We start from the raw sequence: 21,346 nt of genomic DNA, 5'->3' as shown, positions 1-21,346 counted from the left end.
GCGATGAAAGCGAGAAAATCAGCGGGCTTCGCCTGCGCGCCTTTTCAGCGCCCCTTTTCCTCGCGCGCCCCGTCGGATTTGTCGCCTCGCGCAAAAGCCGCCCGGATCCGGTTCTTTTGACCTCTTTTGGATATCCCGGAGACCCCGAGCGAGGATTCCTGCCTTCCGCCTTGCGCGAGCCGCCTTCTCGCGACGCATGCTTCCCTTTGTCCGGAAGGCGCAGCGCAGTCGCCCTTTTTCTTCTTCTTTTTCGGAATCCTCCTCCTCCTCCATCATCTTTTTTTGCACGGCCGTCCTCCATGCAAACGGAATAGAGCTCGCCGCCCGTCGCCCGTGTGGATTATACCGCGTAAAAATGCGAACGCAAGCGAAGCGTTCGGCGAAACAACTTGTTTTCATCGGCGGCATTCGAGGTACGGCGAGGTACTCGCTTCTTCTTCTTGCTTCGCTTGCGCGGTGGTGCAAGTGTCGTCTGCTTATTTTCCGTGCATGACCGTTTGGTCCGCCTGGGAATGAATAGTCTCGGGATTTGTTTTTTTATGCTTCTCTGTAAAAGTCGTTGAAAAGGCGCGTTCCTGAAAGGATTTCTCGAAATTCCAACGAGAACGGCACGAGCCGTTTTGTTTTTGTTTTTTAACGAGGGAGTTGATATTTTTATCGAATTACGTTTCCACACGAGCAAGGTTTCACTCGGGTGGGTGTTGATCAAATCGTGGCGGCGCTCCGAACGACAATAACCTCGCGCGGCAAAAGCCCCTTCGAATCCCGGATTTGACATTTAAGATGCGCCCTCTTTTATTATCTATCTCGAAATCCCTTAGCCGCATATCGCATTCGGGCTGAAAAGACGCGGCGGAGCAACAGTGCCACCAAGCGGCCGCGAACGAAGATCCGTTTGACGCCCCCACGCGGACAGAAGAAGCCCGCGTTTTGTCGACGTTGTCTTGCGTCCGTGTGCTCGTCGAATTTGCGGGTCGCTTTCTTTGTTTGCGTCGTCAAATCCTCGGATTGTTGCCGTTTAAACGTATTCGTTAGCTAAGTGACCGCTGCTGAAAGAGAAGAGCTCGTATCTGCAATAGAATGCCGTGCCTTTGTTGTCATCACACAACAACGTTGGGAGAAATCCATTCCGCAGACGCGCAATCGTGACTTTTTCCGCGTGTTTCTCTTTTGTTGAATTTTTTGCCGTCCTGAAAATAAATATCGATATAACAATTGCATACATAAGATGATGACATGTATTTTCTCTTGTAGGTTTCTGATGCCAGCTCAGAGACATTTTTCAGCACAACTGCACTTAAAGGTATGTGCATTTTGATTGGATTTTTGTGCCGAAGCCACGTTTGCGAGCAGGGGAAGGGCGCAGGTGTCTTTTTGATGTCTTTTTTTCTTTTCCGCTGTTGAAATTGCCATGCAATTGTGCCGAAGCCACGTTTGGCAGTATGACGTACGCGTCTTGAATTTTCTTTTTGGAATTGCCGTCGAATCGCCCCCATTGCGCGGAAATGTCACGGCGTCCGTCTCGGGGCTTTTGTCGCCGTGCAATTAAGCGAGCCCCTTCGCAAGGTTACGGCAAGCGCGCTAAGCGGCGGGCTGCTGGGTTAGTGGAGGAAGATGTTGTCGGAGAGCGAGACAAGGGCGTCAAAGGCGTCTATTTCTGGCCCGGGTGTGCTCACGCCACATGTGACCTCATTATCAAGTCGCTAATTTGCTGTTAAAAGCGGACTCATTTTCTCTGGCTCGGGGCTAATGGAGGTGTCCCCTCCTGAGTGTACCTTCCTGTTTAATGTGGCGGTGGTGGGGGGTTAGGGCCGGAGGGGACGCTTCAGTACGAAGGTCGCGACCCCTGTAGGACCGGCCGCCGCTAACGCGTCCTTTTACCACCCCCTCTGTCGCAAACGTATCCTCCGGCGTTTTTCCTCGGCGCGTTTGCCACATTCTGGCCTTCGATTCCCTCCCGGGCTTGATTTGTGGCATTCGCGTTGAAGAAGGGGGGTGCGGGGGGGGGGGGGGGGGGGGGGGCTTCCTTTTGAACCTGCTTCGCCATAGAGCGACGGGGTTCCCTCGAAAGGATTAGGGCCTCCTTTGTGCCGCTAAAATCAACAGAAGGCCACCCTCTTTGCCTTTCTGCGAAAGGACCCGAGCGGGGGAAAGGCTCCACCAAATAGCGGTATTTCATGCCGCGCGCCCACTCTCTTGCCCCCTCCCGTTTCCATCCAAACGCTCCCTTTTCATCCCGGCCGGCCGGCCTTTCCTCCTCCCTCTCCGCACGGGAACGCCTCTCGCCAAAAGAATCCGGGTGCGGAGGGAAGAGCTCGGCCTTGGTGTTTTGATGCCGGTGGGAGGGGTTAGCATCGAGGACGGAAAGCGCAGCGCGAACTACGCGCTCGCCGTGGAAAAATAGTCACCGGTGCCGCGATCGACGTTTGGCTAGAAGCGGACGCTCGTACTTTCCTTTCCTTCTGGCCGGAAGGCCCAAAACTCCGAATAACCGCCGCTGAATGAATCAAGTCATTGATGACTTTAGGTAAAGGAGCACTTAAGCGCCCAAGTAACTCGAGATCAGTGCCGAGCGGGAGCGGTCCATCGCCGCGGTACCTCATTCATTTAGTGCCGGCCCACACTTGGGAAAAAACGATGGGTCCGACGGGTTTGTTTGTGAGGTGGGATGTACTTGACTTGTCCCCGACTCCATTAAAGATGAGCCTTCCTGATGAACCCCCAATTTTGCATTTGATTGCTGCAAAACGTCCAAGCGTTTGCATGGCTTACGAATTCTCACGCAGGCTTCCTGGACTTTGCCAAGCGCCAAACGGCCGGCGCCGAATTATTTCATCTCCTAATTTCAGTTGAAGCTTCCAAAGATGTCAGCCCCCCGAGGTGTCCCGCAGCCGCGGTCCCGCTACGGCGCGAGGTCGGTTCTTTTGGAGATATGCGGCGTCTGTACTCGATGCTGCCGTTTCCGGCGACGGGGAGCAGCAATCGGGCCGCCAATCAGCCGCTCCGAGCTCGGCCTTTCGCAAGCCCCGATGTGGCTTTGCCGCCCCCACCCCCCCCTTCCCGTTCGCCCGCCGCCCTCCGGCGTCTGCGCGCTTCGGGTGTCGAGAAATCAACGCCGTCGGCGCAACTTGACCTGATGTGCGGTGGAAAGATGACCCCGCGACCGTTTGCCTTTTGGGCCCTGTGAGGGATGGCCGCAGTCAAGGACAATCTCATTTTCTCCAGGCTGGGGCTAAGAGATCACCAGGAGGTCACCTCCCGCTCCTTACATCCCCCACCCCTGCCATAAAGCCTTCACGCTCAAAGCTTTTTTGTGCTTGCATAGATCCGGATCGGTCCGTTTCCGGACGAAAATGGGAGGCATCGCCGATTGTTACCGCTCCGCCGGAAAAAAAAACAGGCCCACTTGCATAGAAATTCAATCAAGCTGAGTTTACCCAATTATATAATGACGCGAATTCCCGGCACGCTTTTATTTTGAAGTGGTTCCCATCAGCGCAGTCGCTCAGTCGTCCGTTCGTCGTTGCGGCTCTGAACAAAAGCGAGTCTTTTGCCCAACTGTCCGTGGCAGCTGCAAACGGGAATTGGGAGCGGGTTGGCGAGGTGGGCGCCATCGCACTTCCAAGACACAAAGGGCGAGCAGGAAGGAAACTCCGACCTACGCCAAGCCAGAAAAGGGGGTCGCCCGGGGCTCGGGGTCGCCCGGGGCTCGGGGTCGCCCGGGGCTCGGGGTCGTCGCCCGCTTGACTGAAACGGAAGGTCGTGTTCAGCCAGGATGTCGAGCGGCCCCGTCGGTCGTGGCCCGTCGCCCCGAGCGGCGCGAAGAGGTCGTCGAGAGACGACCTCAATTTAAGCCTAGAGGTCGGAGACTAACCGAATCATTTCTCGACGCGCGGATTTCAGCGGCGGGGGAGCCGCATGGAGTCTCCGTAAACGCTCGCCGTTTCCCACGAGCCGCGGTAAAGCCCGAGAGCCCGGAATCCATGGGGCCAAAATGAAAGGCCTAACATCTCAAACCCAAACATTGAAATGGGCCCCGCTCCGGAGATCAAAGGCCTTACTGTACGTCTCCCCCCGCCCCCCGCGGCTCTGTCCGTTTGCTTGCCGTTCGGGCTCCAACCGTACGGCACAAATGGACATATCTTTCCTTTGCTTTTTGGACTTGATCTAAGGAAAGTCCACGTTGTCGGGAGTGCGTTTGCACTGTGTAAGTACGGCGCCGCCTTGAATTACGAGCGCCCATCTGTTTTTCAACTTGGGAAGGATACTTGGGTTTGTTTATCTTTACCTCGCGGAGCTCACCATGAGCTCGATAATGTCCTCTACTGCTTCTTCTTTGTCATCTTCTCCGCAAGCGGACGGTGCATGTCTCTCGCTTGACTGCCCCCACTTGCTTAAAATGTCAACGTCTAAAACCCAGCCGCGATAGATGCTCGGTAGCGACAGGTTCTTGGATAACACGGCCCTGGTGCTTTTTGGCAAGTTCCTTCCTTTGTCTTGGAAAGCTCAATGTTCAGTTTTAGAAAAACCCAGCGACTGTTAATCAGCAATTTGGTAGTGCACAAGACAAGCGTTTCAGTCGTATGTCAAGACGGTCTTTGCGCGGGTTTTTTTGACCTTAATGCGATTTTTTTTTTTTTTTTTGAGGTATGAATCGAATCTGTGCGCGTTCCTAAGGTTGTGGCAGGCGCATGTAAAACGCCCATGTATGGAACGGTGACATTTTTCGCTGATTTCCGGTCAAAGCGGGGGTGACGGCCATGAACGGAAAGGCTACGGAAATGTAGGAGCGGCGAGCGGTCCGCCCTCTTCCTCTCCATCGGCATCGCCGGCCACCGTGGATGCGACGTCGGCCGCTCTCCCGCCGTCCGCGCCGCATTATCAGCGTGCACACGCGCCCCGCTCATCAAGAGGCGGGCATTCCCGGTGCCGGTCGGCGGTGCGTTCGGGCCAATTACAGCCGTGTCGGTCTTAAGTCCCCGCGGCAGAGGTGACATTGCCAAAGAGGGAAAGCCAGCAGACCTCCTTAATGAGGCCTCGCGGTGGCCGGCGCGCGCATAGCGGCGGGACCTCCGGTCTCCGGCGAGCCCACGTTCAGTCCTGATCTGTCACGCGTGTCTCGCGCTTGACTTTTTTTTCCCCCTTGTCAAGGACTTCAGCCTCCGGACATTTAACGCTCACGGCCTCCCCGATGCGTCGTCGCACATTTGCCAAGGGTGACGGCTATTCTCCCATGACGCCACTTAAAGAGGGAGCGAGGGAGGGCGCGTGCGGGGGTCGAATAATCGATGGGATGATTGCCTTTGAAAAGATTTGATACAGTTCATTAAATATTTAGGGAGCAAATTGCGGACGCTTGAACGCTATCGTAAGGCCCCCGCGCACCGAGCCGACGTCGGAAGTCGCCGCGCGCCGTCGGCTCCCGAGTTCCTCGCGGGGCGTCGGAAAAGGCCTTTCCGGCCGGAGCCTTCGGAACGATCTTCACTCCGAGTCGTCGTTTGGCTAGCCGGTCGCCGCGCGGGACGACAAGTGAGAAGTCACAGACGCGGAAAAAACAAGCGGGGCCAAAGTCCAAACTTTAGTAATGCGCACCTTCGCCAAGAACGGCAACATTTCTCTCGTTTTTTTTAACGCGCTGTTGCAAATGACGGCTATCTTGACGGAAGGGCAGAGGAGATCCATTGTGAGTAAAAATAACATCAGTCCCTTTATTTGCGTATAAATAAAGCTACGGACGTGATATCTGGCATCCCGAAACGCATTGCGCAAAACGTACGGCGCGGGGTAAGAACGGTAACTATCGCCACCTATGGCACGGAGGAAGTACTGCTCGCTGTACTACAAACACGCGTGCAGAGTAGTTGGCCTCGGCGCGGCGTGTTGTTGATATTTTTTTGAGCCGATCGGCCGTCGTGGGATTGCTGTGGGACAGGGTTGCTAACGCTTTTAAAGCGGAGGTGGAGTTGAGGAGTCTTTTCCGTTTTCCCGTCTGCGGACCCAGCCGAAGGTCGGCGCGGTGAAAGTGTAAACAGCCCCTCTTAAAGAGACAAAGAAGCCGAAAGAGAGAAGGCGCACGAGGGCTCTGATCGGGATTGATGAAAGCAAGGATTTAATTGCTCCCGCAAGAGAAGGGGGAGGGCGGGGGGCGGGGGGGGGCAAGCTTTCTGTGGTTCTCATAAATATGCAGGACAGAAATAAAGCTCTGACGAGCCGCAGGGCGGATTAGAGAGCGCGACGGTGGTTTGTTAGCAGGACTTGACAGATCCTTTGCATGTGTTTCTGCTCCGTATACACATGAGCCTGGCTTTCATTAGCCTCGACCTACATTTTCTCGGATTTCCACAGGCTACTATTACGTTTAGTCCCGGAGTGCCAGAAGTTGCGAGAGGGGCTGCCGGGGCTATAGGGCAACGCCGCCTCCCGCCTTCGACGCCATCTCAAGCGTCGGCGGAGAGAAAGAGTCGCGCGTTTAATGCTAATGACGATAAATGTTGAAAGATTTTCTCTTTGTAAGTCGACAGTCTCCCGGGATTTTCTTTTTTGGCCTACATCGACTTCTTCTTTTGCGGCGCGAAGCCGCCTTTCTCCTAAGCCTGCCCGAACTCGTCGATGTCCGTCGGGCTGTCACCATCTGCTAGAGATTAAGCCGCTCCCGGTGGGAGCTATTTGATTTCGGGGTTTCGGCATCAACTGTCAGGCTTGACTGTAAACACTCGGCGGAAAAAAAAAAAAAAAAAAAAAAAATCCCAGAAGGGATGGCGTTTGCGGGCCTTTCGAGCCAAAAGCAAACAGTGGGTTGCGTCTTTACGCATTGTGTGTTTTGCCGAGCCGTCAGCATATTGAGACATTTAATCGGGAAAGTCGCGTTTGGAAGCGTTTTCCCTAAACTCGGCTAAGCCGGCGCGCCGCGTGGGTTTGCCGCGTACCGATCGCCCAGCCGTGGCCGCCGCCTTCTCCGGCGGCACAGGGGCCGCATTGTTCCGGTAACCTAAACCTCCGCCGGCCGCCGCCCAAAGGGGGCTATCAGGTTGCGTTCCCCCCACAATTCCGCCATCCTCACTTAATCTCCGAGGCTCGACAAGAAAGCGGGGAGCCGGCCGACCGTTTGGATGGCGGGGCAGTTCAAATAAACAGCTCGAATCCCGGCCGGCACGACTCGTCGCACTCGCGCTTGCCAAAAGCCCTCGGCTAATTTGAGCCGATATTTTGGAAAGCGCGTTGATGTGGCCGTGCTGAGGTTTCCGCTTGGATTGCGGAGGGGCCCTCAAAATCTGGAAAGGACAGAGGGACGGGGGTTAGCGGTTTCTTCTCGGCGTGTCTGGCTTATCCAAAGGCCCTGAAACCTGAGCAAGGGGGAATGGGACATCTCTTGACATGCCACCCAACACCTTAGGGCTGTCGCGGTCAAATCTTCCCCCCAAAAAATTGTCATAATAGTTGATTTTAAAATCTGATAAGGCCCAACGCGCGTTAGAGTGAATATAACTAGTAATTATGTATTATCGTCAATACAAATGGATTTTTAGGAACCAATGAAATCGGTCTATGGTGAGCGGTCAATGGCTTCCTATTCTTCCTCTTTTTCTTGCTCTTTTAGTTCCTCCTCTTCACAAGCACACTGGTTACATTTGCGTTTGACTGCCCCCGCCGGTTAATATTTAAACAGCTGCAATCGAGCCGCCGTCGATAGTACGTAGCGACAGCTTATATTCTGGGATAATTCTGCCCCGGCGCTTTTTCGGAAAGTTCTATTTGTTTATTTTTTTTGAAAAGGTCCACGTGTGAATATTGCCTTTAATGAAAGCCCGCTAACTACTCAATCAATAAGCTTTAGCGATACGATGACACCCCAACACAAGCGATGGGGCTCAATGTCAAGATGGTCTTTTTTCCTCCAGACGACCGCTGCGGCGTGCCTTTTCCACGTTAAAATATTTGAATATTGTTTTTGTCGCCCTTTGTTTTAACTTGAAATGATCCCCAACTTTTGAAATCCCGTTTTTGCCGCCGTAGCAGCACTTTGTATATCTGCTAGAAAAGTCTGTTTAGAAAACAGCGGCGCCAACATGCCTCCGACGGAGCTTCGAGGCGGAAATTACAGTCCGTTTGCCGGACTCGGTCGACTTTTTCCCCCCGGCCGGAACACGTGAGCTTCTGCCTCATCCGAAGACTTAAGAAGCGAAAAGGATACTTGGCCAGATCTTTGTAAATTTGATCCATGCCGTCACGCTATTAGCACTCCGGTATGAGTCGCTCCTACAATGGACACGGGCTGTAAATGTAATCCTCGCGAGCTGCTTGAATGTGTGGTGCGGATGTGTAAAAGCAGTTGGCTCCATTTGAAAGCCGCTGAAAGAAGCCTGAGACTGATGACTCTCCGGGGACACGTTTCTCTTCTTCCAAGCTTCCAAATGCTTTTCTCCCCGGCGGAATCACGGCGGTGTCTGCATGTCAGCTCGAGCTGTCGCTCAACGTATCGCCGCAAGCCAGTTACTCTCACTCTGCCTGATGGGGGAAGGGGGGGGGTTCTACAGTCGACAGACCAGATTAGCGGTCTGTCGACAACCGGTACTGCGATTGGAGAGACTCAAAAGATTTGGTCACTAAGGCCGCCTTTTGCCAGAGAGCAAACGGCTGCACAATTAGCTCTCGGTTTACCAGTGGGCCGGTGGAGCACAGGGCTAGGTTGGACGGGGCCACGCGTAGACCCGCGTTACCGCATTTGCCGCAACGAGGGTGACGCTGGACCCGTTGCCCGGTATTGTTTTTCGCACACGCGTGTTTGTCAAAGATGGAGGAGTCAACAATAGGGCAGAATGAGCATGTGAATGCAAATGCGGCACGGACTTGTATGATGGGCTTCGGTATTTTGAAACGGTGCCAATTTTCGCCGTTTTTATACCGGGCGCTCTTCCCGACACGACCTACCAATTTTGAAATCCGGAATCGAGTCTTACCGCGGCTAGAATTTGGTGCAATGGACCCCTCCGTACGAAATCAATCCGGGGTTGGGATCGTAAGGCGAAATGGCCGTATGGCGGGCAATAAACCTATGCTAATTAGCTAATGGGTGTAAAAACATCAACAACGCAAGTAAAAACATCAAAATTGTCTATACATATTCATTCAAAATTCAAAATTGTATCCAAATAAATAACCTAAATAAAAAAGTATATACAGGAAAAATGCCATTTACCTTTGAGCGACATTGACTCGAGCTACGTAGGGCCATCATCCCTAGCGCGGGTAGCCTAGCATAGGCTAGCCTTCTTGGTATTTCTTGGTTTCCATACTAATCATCTTCTTACTTCCCCTTTAACATCGCTAGCAGTCTTGGGACGCCTGGCTAACTAATTCAAGTTGGAATTAAGCAATAAAATACACCCTAAATCCGATATTGTAAGCGCTCACACCAGCCTTTAGCATCTTAGTGACACCGCGACGCCGACCAATAGCAGAGCAGCAAATTAGTGACACGTTGCAGCACAGTTTGACGCAAACGGAACAATAGGAGCAATTACCTAGAAACGCCCGAAGGAGGCGTAACAACATAAACACAGCCGACCCCACAGGTCATGACAGTTATTGATGCCGTAAAGCGGGAAAAATGCCTTAAAGAACGGGTCGAAAAAACGGTCCCGCATATGGGCCTACTCGTAATACCTGTCGGCGGATGTGAATACCGGGCCCTACAAATCTGGAAAGACTAAATAGAGTCGGCCCTGCTTTTGTGTGCTCTAAGACAACGCCAAAGATTGTTGACAGGAAAATGTTTGTCAATCTCTTACAGAGACATCCAGCACCTGAAACGAACACAAATGAAAAGGGATCTTTTTCGGAAGATAACGGTCGGGGAAAAATCCCAAGCTTCGTCCCAACAGTCTCTGCCGCGCATTCTTACTTCTCATCGGCGTCGCGCCAACTGTCCCGGGCCGGCGTATGTACACGTGACGTGCTGGGAGCCGACGCGACGCGGCCGCCGCGTCCCCGGGTGGAGGTTTGCGCCGCCGTTCACGTTTGTCGGCGTGGGGCCCTTGTTACACGCCGCTGTTATTTGGACGCCGGCGCATGACCCTCCGTTGTGCCTGACAAGCGTTCCCCGGGCGCTTCGCACCGAGGGGGCTCCTTTCTTGCCGTGCCCGCCCCCGCGGAGAGAGAGAGCGAGAGAGAGAGACCTGACATTTGATGTGTCTTTTTGATCTGACTTTTGAAGAGGTACGCATCATGGGCGTTTGCAAGCGTTTGGAAGGGCGGTCGTGTTTTAACCATGTTTTAGCCGCCCAGTGTTTGTTCTGTATGCTTTTCCTTTGATATCGCGCATCAAAAACATCAACAAACCGCTTGGGTCAAAATTTCCCTCAGGGTTTAATATAGTATATAGATCTGCAGCTATGGACTGTTTTTATATGACCCTAACCTGCCAGATAATTGGAATAAATATTGAGGGTTTTTGACGAAAAAAAAAATTGAACTGAAACTTAAAATGAAAATTTCCTCTCTAGAATTATTGGATCTCAGACAAATCACTCCCAGCAAATATCGGTCGGTGATATCAATTTTCCGGCTGAAAAGGCACATTTGTGAACACAAAGTTATCAGTGCGGACGGCAACTGTTTCAGACTGTCGGCGTCAAAGCGTGCAGTTGTTCACCGCCATCGCGCTGACCTACATATACGGAGCGCCGCTGGCCAATCGATGCGACCGAACGCAGCCACGCGAAACCCGAGCCGCCGCCAAACGCCGGCGACAGCTGCCGTAGGCCCGGGTGGATGGCGGCGCAAATTCTTTTTTAGCACCCCGAATCGGCGATCGAACTTGATTTTGGAACGACTTTTCAATGCCCGATCCGCCGAAATCACCCGAAAGCTTACGGCTTCATCTTCGGGACAAATGGCCACCCCGCGTCTTCTTTTCTTTGAAGGGCCTCAAGCGGAGGACTCGGAAATAGGACACCCATTCCGAGCTTGCGGTCGCGCACGTAAAGATGCCGCCGGGGCAAAGGTTCGGGGCGCCGTCAGAAGCGGCCGGCGGCTTACGCGCTTCGGGGCCGTGGCGGAAGCGTGGGCTGTAATCAGAGCTACCGGGGCTGCGAGAGTGTTGCCGCCGCACTAAACGACTCGATTACGGCCGAGAGCGAGAGAGGCCCTAGTACACTAACCCTAACCCGGCAAGTGTCAGGCTTTGAATTTTTTGCGTGTTAGGTCGTCCAGGAAGGTTGTAGAATTGATCAGGATTTATCAACTCCGAAGCTCTTTCCAGCACCTCGTAATGAAGTGTCCGTCTGTTTTTTATCCTTCGCAAAAACAACCTTTCACCTTGTGCCGTTTGACCGCTGCCCCCTACCGGCGCTTTGTGTTCCCGCAAGCCAATATCAGCAAGCCGCCGTAGCCTCGCCCAAAGAGCGCACGCGGCAGACTCGCCCTCCCGGGCAGAATATTTGGCCCCCTCCCTTTCCATGGCCCCCGTCGCATTTTGCCGATTGGCTTCCCCCGGGAGTCCGGACCCTCCGTCCGAGCCGCGTGATCCGACGGGCCTCGCGGCTCCGGAGACACGCTCGGAGGCGCGGGAAGGCCGGCGGGCGAGCGTCCGTCGTTCGGGGGCCTTTCTAGTATGCGCGACGCGAGCGCGTTGCTCTCGGAACAGCTAACGCTGTTAAAGGCTTCTGAGATAAGGAAGGGGGATGAAGAGGCTAATAGTCCGCAGATTCCCTGGAGGCTTTTGCTATGAGATCAGGGAGAAAGCTCCTGCAGATAATGTTACCGACACGGGATTTCAGCTTCTCTGGAAGCCGATACCAGCCAGCTTGAGTGCATCGTTTAGCCACAGCCCGGCCAATACAAACAGTCCCTCGTAGCTCTTAGCGCGGCAGGCAACATAGTGATGAATCACTTCCAAAGTTGACGTGTAAAGGCTCTTGAAAGCGGCGCGCCGGAGCTAAATTCAAGGAGATGAATGCCCGGGTGGGCCTGGCGGTTTGCTGCCGCTCCCGGCGTCGAGGGCAGCGTGATAACACGGGGGCTCTCAAAACCAGGTCGCATCGCGGCAAGATGGGAGCCGTCGTCCGCCGAGGTCGGGGCCGTCTGACTCGTTTTTGTCGTGGACCGCGTAGGCCGGGACGACCGCCGATCGGATCCGCCTTAGCTACTTTGGAAATCGACGGCGGACGCGAACGCCTCGGGAGCGTAGGGCATTGCCGCGTAGCGGTTCGGCCGACTTTGCGCCCGCAAGGACGCGGGAGAAATCAGGAAGGCCTGGCAGAAATTAGCACCCGCTTGTCATTGTCCTCATCCGTACAGAAACGGTCGGTCCGCGAATGCAAATTCCGAATGCCTTAAAAAAAAAAACCCAATAAACAAAGGCAAACCCCTCAGCAAAAAGACCCCGGTGACCACATGCCGCCGTCTGAACCGCTGTCGATTGAAGCGCAGTACGGTGTCAAAAACGATATGGAAATAGTTTGCCAGCTAAATGGTTTCCAGACAAAGCGCAAAAAACGCTTTTCAAAACATTCTGCGTAACTGGGGACTTGGAGCATATTCATTTTTTTCCCCTGCCAAAATCCATAAACCCCACCGAGCAGAGAGATAGATTGCAGTTCAAATGTACCCAGGCGCGCGGGACGGAATCTTCAGTCATGACCGCGAATCATTTTTCAGCGCGAAGCGTCATCGATTCGACTTGACCAAACAGTCTTGGTCCCTTTGCTCGTTGTTTGACTTTTCATACGGAGACGCAATCAAAGGAGTGAAAAGCTGGGAAATAGGATTTGTTCAACAAAGGCGCCTTTTCCGCCAACGCTTCCATTTGTTTGAGTTTGGTGAAGCGTGCCGCTGGAGATGCCTCAAAAGGGAAAGGTAAAAAAGCTCGGGGCAGTATCTCGACTTAGAAACGGGCGAGCAGCAAAAGACGGAGGCTCGCCATGTGACGCGGGTCTTTAGAAGCATCAATTTGTTAAGATGTCTGCAGGGCAGAGTGTCAGCTGTCATGTCCACCCGCCCCCACATCAAAGACAGACATTAGCAAAGTGCTTTTGGCTCAAGTTGCTAATGTATTTTTCAAAAGGACAGCTGCTGTCCTTCCAGTGGCGCTTTGAAAACACGCCGGCTTATTGGTCAATCATTTATACGGGCTGAACCGGATCAAGTGAGGACAATGAAATAGGATCGGCGAGCTTTATCCTGGCCGGTGGGCTGACGGTCCGTAGCGTGCGGCCTCCTCGCCTCATCTTTCCTCCTCGCGTTTTTCAGATCTTCCCGCTTTTTGCCCGCGCTTTTTTCGGTGGTCAAATATCAGTCGTGTGCGCCGACGCCGCGGCGTACGCCTTCCGGGACGCGTTAATGAGCGATTGGGCGTAGCAGGTCCCGCGGAATCGTCCCGCTTTTCTCTACCCCGTTGAAGTGCGCGATGCCTAATCAACGCTGAAATAGTCGAGGCTCGATGGCTTCAACGTCGCGATGTTGCTCATTGAGTCGAGCGTGTCGATCACTCGCTTGTTTGCAGCGGCGGCTCATATCGTCGGATAATACGGCCCGAGTGCTTTTGGGACTTCTTTCCCGGGTTCCGCCGAGCTTGGTGCGCAAGTCTTGTTCATAATGCAAACCCGTTCGCTGATGTATCAGCCCTGAACAAAATGCATCCCAGCCAAGTTTGTGCAAAGCGCTTACCGACGCAGCCTTGGTTTTGGCCAGCAGAAATAAGCAGCGTCCGTGTCTTGTCTTTTCAATGGGGACGGAACTTGATGACGTTCCTCAAGATCACAGAGACACGAAGACAGACAAGAGCGCACGAAACGACAAGTACTCGCCAAAGACATTTCAGTCCAAATTCGACACAACGTAGGGAGAAGCACAATGGCCCATGAGAACGGATGGAGCGCGCGTGTTTTGTTCAAACGCGACCACCTCAGCGTGAAATACAATGTCATGGAAACAAAGTCAAGAAGGAGACACGCGGTGACACGGAGCTTTGCTTTTCCCCTCGGTCCCACATAGGCCTCATCCTCCCGTTGTAACGCTCCGCCAAACAGCACTCGTTAAAAATGCAACAGCGCCCAAATGTTGAGAAACACCACAGGGCCAAGCGGGAATTGATCTCATTTGTTTCCAGGGATAAAGAGGACCAACAAATGAACCCTTGTGGGAGGAAAAGCGCGGCGCGGCGCGCGCCGCTCTTGTTCTTTCCCGCCCCGTCAGGCCCTGGAGTCTTCATTACGGGCAGACTAGACACACCGTCTTTGAATTGATGTTGGCGCATTCTCAAAACAAGCCGTGCATCTCAAGGGCTTTGAAGGTGCCGGCCGGATTCTTGAAATTTGGGATTTCCGGCGACCTCTTCTTTTGACCGGCCGGAACATTTTTAAACAGAGATCGTCGGAGACTATTCCTAGTTGCGAGAGAAGCGGACGCGAAGCGAGCGGGGTTGCGCTTTGAGTACAGATGGACGGGGAGAAACTGGAAATGACCCCCACCGCGCTGAAGTAGAGTAGCGACGATGACCGAACCTCTTTAACGTGTCCGGGTGCGTCTCCTTCCGATTCTTAAGCGGAGCATTAGAGGCGTTCCGGAAGACGCTTGGCAACGGTCTTAACTTTGGTGGGGTCCTTTCACGTCGAAGGCATTTTACGTCAGCGGAAAAGCTTTGAAAGAAGAGACAATTGCTAACAACGTGTCAAAGTACAACACGGCGTGACTACTGTTATCGCACGACCGGGAGCGTGCCATCCCTTGCCTAAAATGCTGCCAGAAAGAAAACGTTTCCAAAATGGTACTGACACTGCACAGGGTTGAACCTGCCAACACAAGGAATTGTGATCTTACGTTCACAAAATTGGAATGCGCTGGGCTAACTAATCCCGCGCATTTGGATGCTCGCGGAAAGAGGTGAATTGTTGTTTCCACACAGTCTGTTCCCAGCGGGGCAAGCGGCAGCACGGAGGGAGGAACAAGTCAGGAGGAGGCCCGTTGTGACAGGCGGCCCCCTCCGCTCACAGCAACTGGGTCACCCCACCTCTTTGTCAGCTACAGGCTTTTAACGGGTCGGGCACAGTAGGCGCGTTCCCCGCGAGTCCTGCCGCCAGCGCGTCCTGCCGCCAGCGCGTCCTGCCGCCGGCTCTCCCTGAGGCCCACGGAGAGCTAATTGCGCCTCCGGAGCGACGGATCTGACCCTCGACGTCTGACGGTGCCTTCCGTTGGAGACAGACACCCCGTCTTAGCCATCGTTCCGCGTAACCTCCAACATTATGCCATGGCTGACGCTAGGCAAGACCTATTCGTGTCCCTCCATGGGTTTGAAGTAGTGATTCACAATCACATTACCGGACCAACGTCAAAATCGAAACGCACCTCGGTATTTATGCCGCTATATTATTTGGTAAACCAAGGTTTATTTTGAAGTTGGCCTCACCGCGTTGCTGTCGCGATTCGCCGTCGTCGGTATGGGCGAGTCCCCATACGCTTGCTTTGGCTGGGTCGACCACATCGTTATGGTCTCGTAAGTGGGAGGAGGCGCCCGTTTGAGAATAATTCCTGAAAGAATTATTGTATCACTGTATTGTAATCACTGTATTCCTCTCAGAGGTCCGCTATTGAATGGTTTCGTTTTCTTCTGTTCACACAGTTGCGGATCTTGCCATCGATGCGCTCTCCACCAACGGCAGCCGGGTGCCTCGCGGCCCAGGCCTCGTCAAGGTGTCAGGCCTAGAACGTAGCCAGGAGAGCTGCGGGGACTCCCGACATCCTTCATCCGGCCCGGCTAGTCCGCCTCCACCCCCCCGAGCCCTTCCCCCGCCTCGGCCCAAGCCCTTTCTCCCCAAGTCCTCGCCCCCGCGGAAGACCCGGGCCGTCGGCTCTTCTCCCGCGCCCGCCCCCGATCGGTCGCTCCCGCTTTCAGAGGCCCCGCCCGGGCCTCGCACTCCGGCGGCCGCGCCTTTCGCCCAGGGCCGGAGGCGCTCGCCGACGCCCCCTCCCCGGCCCCGGCAAGCCCGGTCTCCGCTTCCGCCTGAGAGTCTCCCGCGTCCCCCTTCGCCCGCGCTTGTGCGAAACCTCACGCAGCAGCCGCAGCGCCACAGCCAGGCCGGGTCTCGGCGCCCCCCCTCCCGCTGCAACCCCCGACCTCTTTCTGCTTACAACCTCCTCAACGGCCACCGGTAAGACCGATCGTCTCGGCTCGTAAACGTATTTGCCTATTCGTAAAGCGCTCGCGTCTCTCAGGTCCTCTGATTATTTATATACATATTTCAAACAATCTAAGCGTTCGTTCACTTGAAAATCACTTGAGATGAAATTGCACAAAATGCACGATTATTACGTGACCCTTAGGGAAAACTTTAGCCTTCTTGCAAGCTTACCAAATTGCTGAATAAAAGGGCCGTATTGAATCAAGTTCGGTTTCCATCGAGCATAATACCCTGACTCAAAATTCAGTACCTGCATTTCAAATTTGAAAAATGTTTACTATTACAAAATGGACCCCTTTTGGCACCCTCTTATTATAGGCAGTACCAACCGCGATATATCGCTTTCAGGAAGCAAGTCCAAATACATGATGATAGCGCACGCTAAAAACGACGTGGTTACGACATTCTTGTCCGCAAAAGCAAGGAGGGACACTGAGTTTGGGCTTTGGAGACGGAGCCTCGGGGGAACGGCCGCGCGCGCTACGCCTTGTTCGCTCGCAGAAGCGACCCGATTTCCCGCGCGCGCGTCGACCGCCGGGACGGATGCTGGTGGGCTTCCGCTCGCCGTCGGGAGGAAGGAATTTGCATGCGATCCTGTTCCGAGCGGACGGCGTGAGGGGATGCGTTTGCAAATGCGGGACGTTTGAGGTGTGAAGATGGAGATGAACAAGTGTTGGGCCTGTCCTCTTTTCATTCTTCCGGCAGCAGCGGGAGTAGCGCCCCGGGGACGGGGAGCAAGCCCCGAGGGCCTCCTGCTCCTTCCTCGCACCTCCTCCCCCGCCGGCCGCCTCCTCCCGTGCCGGGCCCCGCCGCCTCAGCCTTCCCCTTGCCTCCGGCGGCCAACCGCGGCGCCCCCCACAATTTCCCCCCTGCGTTGCAGTCCTCGCCGCACCCTCATCACCCCAATATGTTCGCTCCTCCAGCGCCATTGCCTCCACCGCCACCGCTGACGTCTAGCGCCCTGCCGGTACCGGGACACCCTGCTGCTGGGAGCGCCTACTCGGGTAAAGTAAACCTTTTTTCTTTCTCCTACCAATATACATATATACACACACGCACAGTGGACCCGCGAGTTACGCCGTCCCCGGCTTAGGTTTTTTTCCCGTTACGTGTTTTCGTTTTTTTTCGCGCTACGTTTTTTCGTACCCTCCCTCCGGCATTTTACCCGCTTTGCGGCAAGGCTCGGAATATTCAGACTTGGCAGTCAGTGCGCTTGCGAGTCATACGAGCGCACGTCAGCGAGACGAAGCTTTTATTTAGGATGTTATTTAATTGCGTACATGCGGACTACGTGTAAGTAGCGCCCACGCAACTATTTTGCGACCAATTTTTAACACGTACAGTTTAAACGATGTTGATGTCGTGATGCTACACCGCTTCGTTTTGTTTTGTTTTCGTTTTTTTTCGACTGATCGTTATTACGAACAACTTTAGGAACGAACCGAAGCAGCTGAGAAAGGGGCGCCCGGAACACAAGCGGTTTGCATATAGAGGAGCGCGTAGACTGGTACGGACCCGGGTTGACCATTCCTTCCTGTCTTTTTCAGAGCAAGACCTTCTGCGTCAGGAGCTCAACACCCGTTTCTTGGCCTCCCAGAGCGCCGACCGCGGCGCCTCGCTGGGCCCCCCGCCCTACCTGCGCACCGAGTTCCACCAGCACCAGCATCAGCACCAGCATCAGCACCAACACACCCACCAGCACACGCACCAGCACACCTTCACGCCATTCCCCCACGCCATTATGCCCACCCCAGCACCGTCCATGGTGCGTACCCCTGCCAGAAATGTGAGGATAAGTAGAACACGACGCTGTTGGCGAACGGGAGGGGTTAGGGGCGCGCGTGTCCGTCTCCGCCGCCGTGACGACTTTGTTCAATTCTGACTCGGTGGTAACTTGCCTCGAGCGTATCCGACTTTTCGAACGTGATGCGCTTCGTCGGCAGCGCATGCCGGCGAACGACGTGGCTCGCCGGGCGCCGTTTGGGCCTTTTCAAGACTTGGGTCAAGGTCCGGGCCGTCGTTGAGACGGCGGGCCGCGAGACCCGCGGCGGCGGACGCTCACGACGCGCCCTGACTAAAGAGATTCCCCGACGATCCCTCGAAGGCGGCGAGGCTCGGCCCCTGGCGGCTAACGAGGCCATAAAAAGCCGCGCTCTTTAGTCTTGGCCGGGGAAATAAATGTTGGCCCCAAGCCTGCCCTCCACCACTAAAAAGGGAGGCCGTTTTACAAGATGTTTGCATGATCGCCATCGGGAGGAGGAAGCGATTCATCTGCTTTGTACTGAAATATCCAAAGGAGGCTAATGCGCACGTGCGTAGCGTATCGACGTCCCGAAAACCTCATTTTCGGGAGTCCGCTCGTTGGGTCTCGTGAACTTCAAATTCTCAAAGGTTTGGCTGCCGGAGGGTCTGAAAACCTATGACTTAACTACTAAAATAAGCCTTACTTTTACTCGTCGCATACTGAACAGAGAATTACTCTCGTAATCGATCAAATACTTCGGTCGCTTTAGTACCAAAATAGTACTAAATGAATGGATTACTTTTGAGGCGAAAGTACCGAGGTAGCTTAAGCGATCAATTAGCTCACGTACTAAAGGAATTGATGACTGTCGTACTTAATTCGTGAAGGCATGCCACGCTTACGCCGTCAAGCCAAACCTTAGAAAAACTGGAATCGAATGTCTGGACTCTTGAAAATGGCCTGTTTGGAATGGAGCCAGCTGATTGTCACTCTTGACTGTGTTTCCTTTCCCCCGCAGTTCGACAAGTACCCAACTAAGGTTGACCCCTTCTACAGGCACAGCGTGAGTTTTCCCCTGGCCGTGCGTGCGCAAGCTTACATTTCCTGAAACATTTCATCTTGGCAGCAGCCATTGTGACAAATGATGGCATGTCAAAACGTGGCCAGAGAAACATTTTACGTTAGACTGAATTCAAATCTCATATTACTGCTGTCTGTGAAAATCTCACTTTTGAAGTATCGCAACGATCAGTCGTGTTTAGTACGGTTTACGAAAGCCGCGGGTTTATTGGCTTCACGATAGACTTGCACGTATGGCATCATTCGTCAGACTGTTTTTTTGAATCAAAGAAGTTTGCCAAATCTGAGCGGAGGGCAAACGCTTCTTTTTTTCTTCTTCTTTTTTCTTTTCAAAATGAGGAAGCCTGTTTGATTTTGGAGCTTGCCGTTTCTCCGGCGCGTTGCTAATTGACGCCGTCTTTTTCTTCTCCAGCTCTTTCACTCGTACCCGGCGGCCATGTCGGGCCTCCCCCCCGTCATCCCGCCGACCGGACCCTTCAGCTCGCTGCAGGGGGCCTTTCAGCCCAAGGTAACGCCCCCCGCCCCGCCCCGCTTCCGAGGGCTTCCGATCAAAGCGTTTTCCTTTTTCCTCTCCTCCAGACCTCAAATCCTCTCGACGTGTCCTCCAGACCCGGCGCCGTTCCGCACACCTTCTTACAGAAGGACCCGAGGGTGAGGAAATCCCCCCTTTTCAACCAAATGCTCGGCACGTTCACGGCTACGGGTCACACCGTTGCGCCGCTTTTTGGCCACGCTGTCACCGGCAAAGCCCGTTTTCCGTCCGTGCTTTCCGTTGCCTTCGGCCTGAGCGGCGTTCGAAAAGGCCGCGGGCAAGCGCTCGGTGTGGAGTGAAACGGAGGGAGCGGGGAGAGTGAGTCCGATGAGGGAAGGCGAGTAGGAGGGCGAGGTTAGGGAAAAGTAAGAATCCGTATGACCGACGTCGTCGGAATTTGGGGAAAACGTACCTCCGCCCTTTTTTTGCGCTGCGTCCAATTCCGGTATTTTTCTCATTCGTTTGGCTAGCAATATTTGTCAGTTCTGTTCATTTGACAGGGGAAATGTATTATTCACTGATCATCTGCGTTGACATCCAGTGAAATGTCTCCCACTTGTTTTTGTCCCCTCTGTGTAGCTGGCGGATCCGTTTCGGCCCATTCTCAGGGTGAGTTGTCTGTGTGTTACGATGCCTTCTTGCTTTTGTAAATCGCGTGCCAGGAGATATTCTTGACAACAAAAAAAGTCCTTTTGGGCTTGACGTGACTTTTATGCCGCGTTAAGGTTTTCAAAAGCTCCTCGTGTCACAATACGTACTCTACAACCGCGTTGTTACGACGGTTTTATCGTGATCTTTATCCGTCTTATGTCTGCAGAAGCCAGGAAAGTGGTGTGCCATGCACGTTCATACCGCCTGGCAGATATACCACCATCAACAAAAAGTCAAGGTGAGGATTTTTGGATTACAAAAAAAAACAAAAAGAGGAGCGTTCCAACTGGCTAGCTAGCAACGCGGATGGATGGAGATGGAGAGCTATACAAAGATGGATCCCGCCGCATGGTTACATCGCGTCACATGTGTTTCTTTATGTCGGTTTGAATGTCTTCCAGCAGCAGATGCAGGTCGACCCCCACAAGTTGGATTTCGGCCTCAAGGCCGAGTTCCTGAGTCGCCCTCCGGGCCCGAGCCTCTTCGGTGCCGTTCATCACCCCGCTGACCTGGCGCGACCCGCCACACTCTTCTCCGCCGCGGGTAAGCGGTAACGTCGCGGACCTCGCGAAAATACCTGTATTTGTAAGACCCAAAAAAGAAGGATGAGCTCGCGCTAGAGCCGTCGGCGTCTTGTCGCGCCGGCCTATATGGAGCGCTCCGGCCCTGCAAGCGAACGGCAAACCCGCGCTGGCCGCAGCTAGCAAAAGCCGGCGGCAGGTTCCGTGATCAGGTGTCTGGTTGGTGCCCTTTTCGCATCGGGGCCGGACCGCCGGTTTCGGCAAGTCGACACGCATGCCAAGGCATTATTTGAAGGCGTTATTATTTTGAAACGAACCTCTCCGGGCGCGTTCGCTATCATGCGGCGTTAGCAATCGCTGCGTCCATTGCCGGCACGGCAGTCAATAAAACCGCTCGGGTACCCGAGGATTCCTTTCAGCCCTCGTTTTAGCGATATGAGACAGCAGACTCCCTTTTGAGAACATCCTTTAAAAAGTCACCGGTGCGCACTTCGCTAGCCCATTGGTTTGTGTTTGGAGGACCACATTAAGTTCGAAAGTTGTTTATGATCGGAAAGGAAACCAAGCACTCAGCGGGTGATAGTATGGGCTTTCGTTATGGGGTTTGAACATACGGGTGGATGAGACCTGTCTGCGTTGCCAG

General features: G+C 54.0%; 1 protein-coding gene across 13 annotated transcripts in view; it reads left to right on the top strand.

Annotated features, from left to right (window-relative positions):
* auts2a (activator of transcription and developmental regulator AUTS2 a) overlaps window positions 1-21,346 on the top strand; it is a 129,632-nt gene that overhangs the window by 104,701 nt on the left and 3,585 nt on the right. For 7 of the 13 annotated variants that reach the window (XM_088440604.1, XM_088440608.1, XM_088440605.1 and 4 more), the window contains 10 exons: window positions 1,255-1,303; window positions 15,617-16,145; window positions 16,881-17,179; window positions 17,723-17,961; window positions 18,938-18,982; window positions 19,412-19,507; window positions 19,579-19,650; window positions 20,111-20,140; window positions 20,349-20,420; window positions 20,584-20,725. In XM_088440604.1, coding sequence (XP_088296730.1) covers window positions 1,255-1,303; window positions 15,617-16,145; window positions 16,881-17,179; window positions 17,723-17,961; window positions 18,938-18,982; window positions 19,412-19,507; window positions 19,579-19,650; window positions 20,111-20,140; window positions 20,349-20,420; window positions 20,584-20,725 — 1,573 coding nt within the window. Of the gene's footprint in view, window positions 1-124; window positions 424-1,254; window positions 1,304-15,588; window positions 16,146-16,880; window positions 17,180-17,722; window positions 17,962-18,937; window positions 18,983-19,411; window positions 19,508-19,578; window positions 19,651-20,110; window positions 20,141-20,348; window positions 20,421-20,583; window positions 20,726-21,346 lie in introns of those variants that run through there. The other 6 variants (XM_088440609.1, XM_088440606.1, XM_088440614.1 and 3 more) reach the window with 4 other exon arrangements.

This window comes from Hippichthys cyanospilos, chromosome 18, assembly GCF_059441005.1.
Source record: "Hippichthys cyanospilos isolate Australia breed blue-spotted pipefish chromosome 18, RoL_Hcya_1.0, whole genome shotgun sequence".
Classification (NCBI taxonomy): domain Eukaryota; kingdom Metazoa; phylum Chordata; class Actinopteri; order Syngnathiformes; family Syngnathidae; genus Hippichthys; species Hippichthys cyanospilos.
The sequence above is the reverse complement of the archived record's forward strand: the minus strand, read 5'-3'. Positions and strand labels throughout refer to the sequence as shown.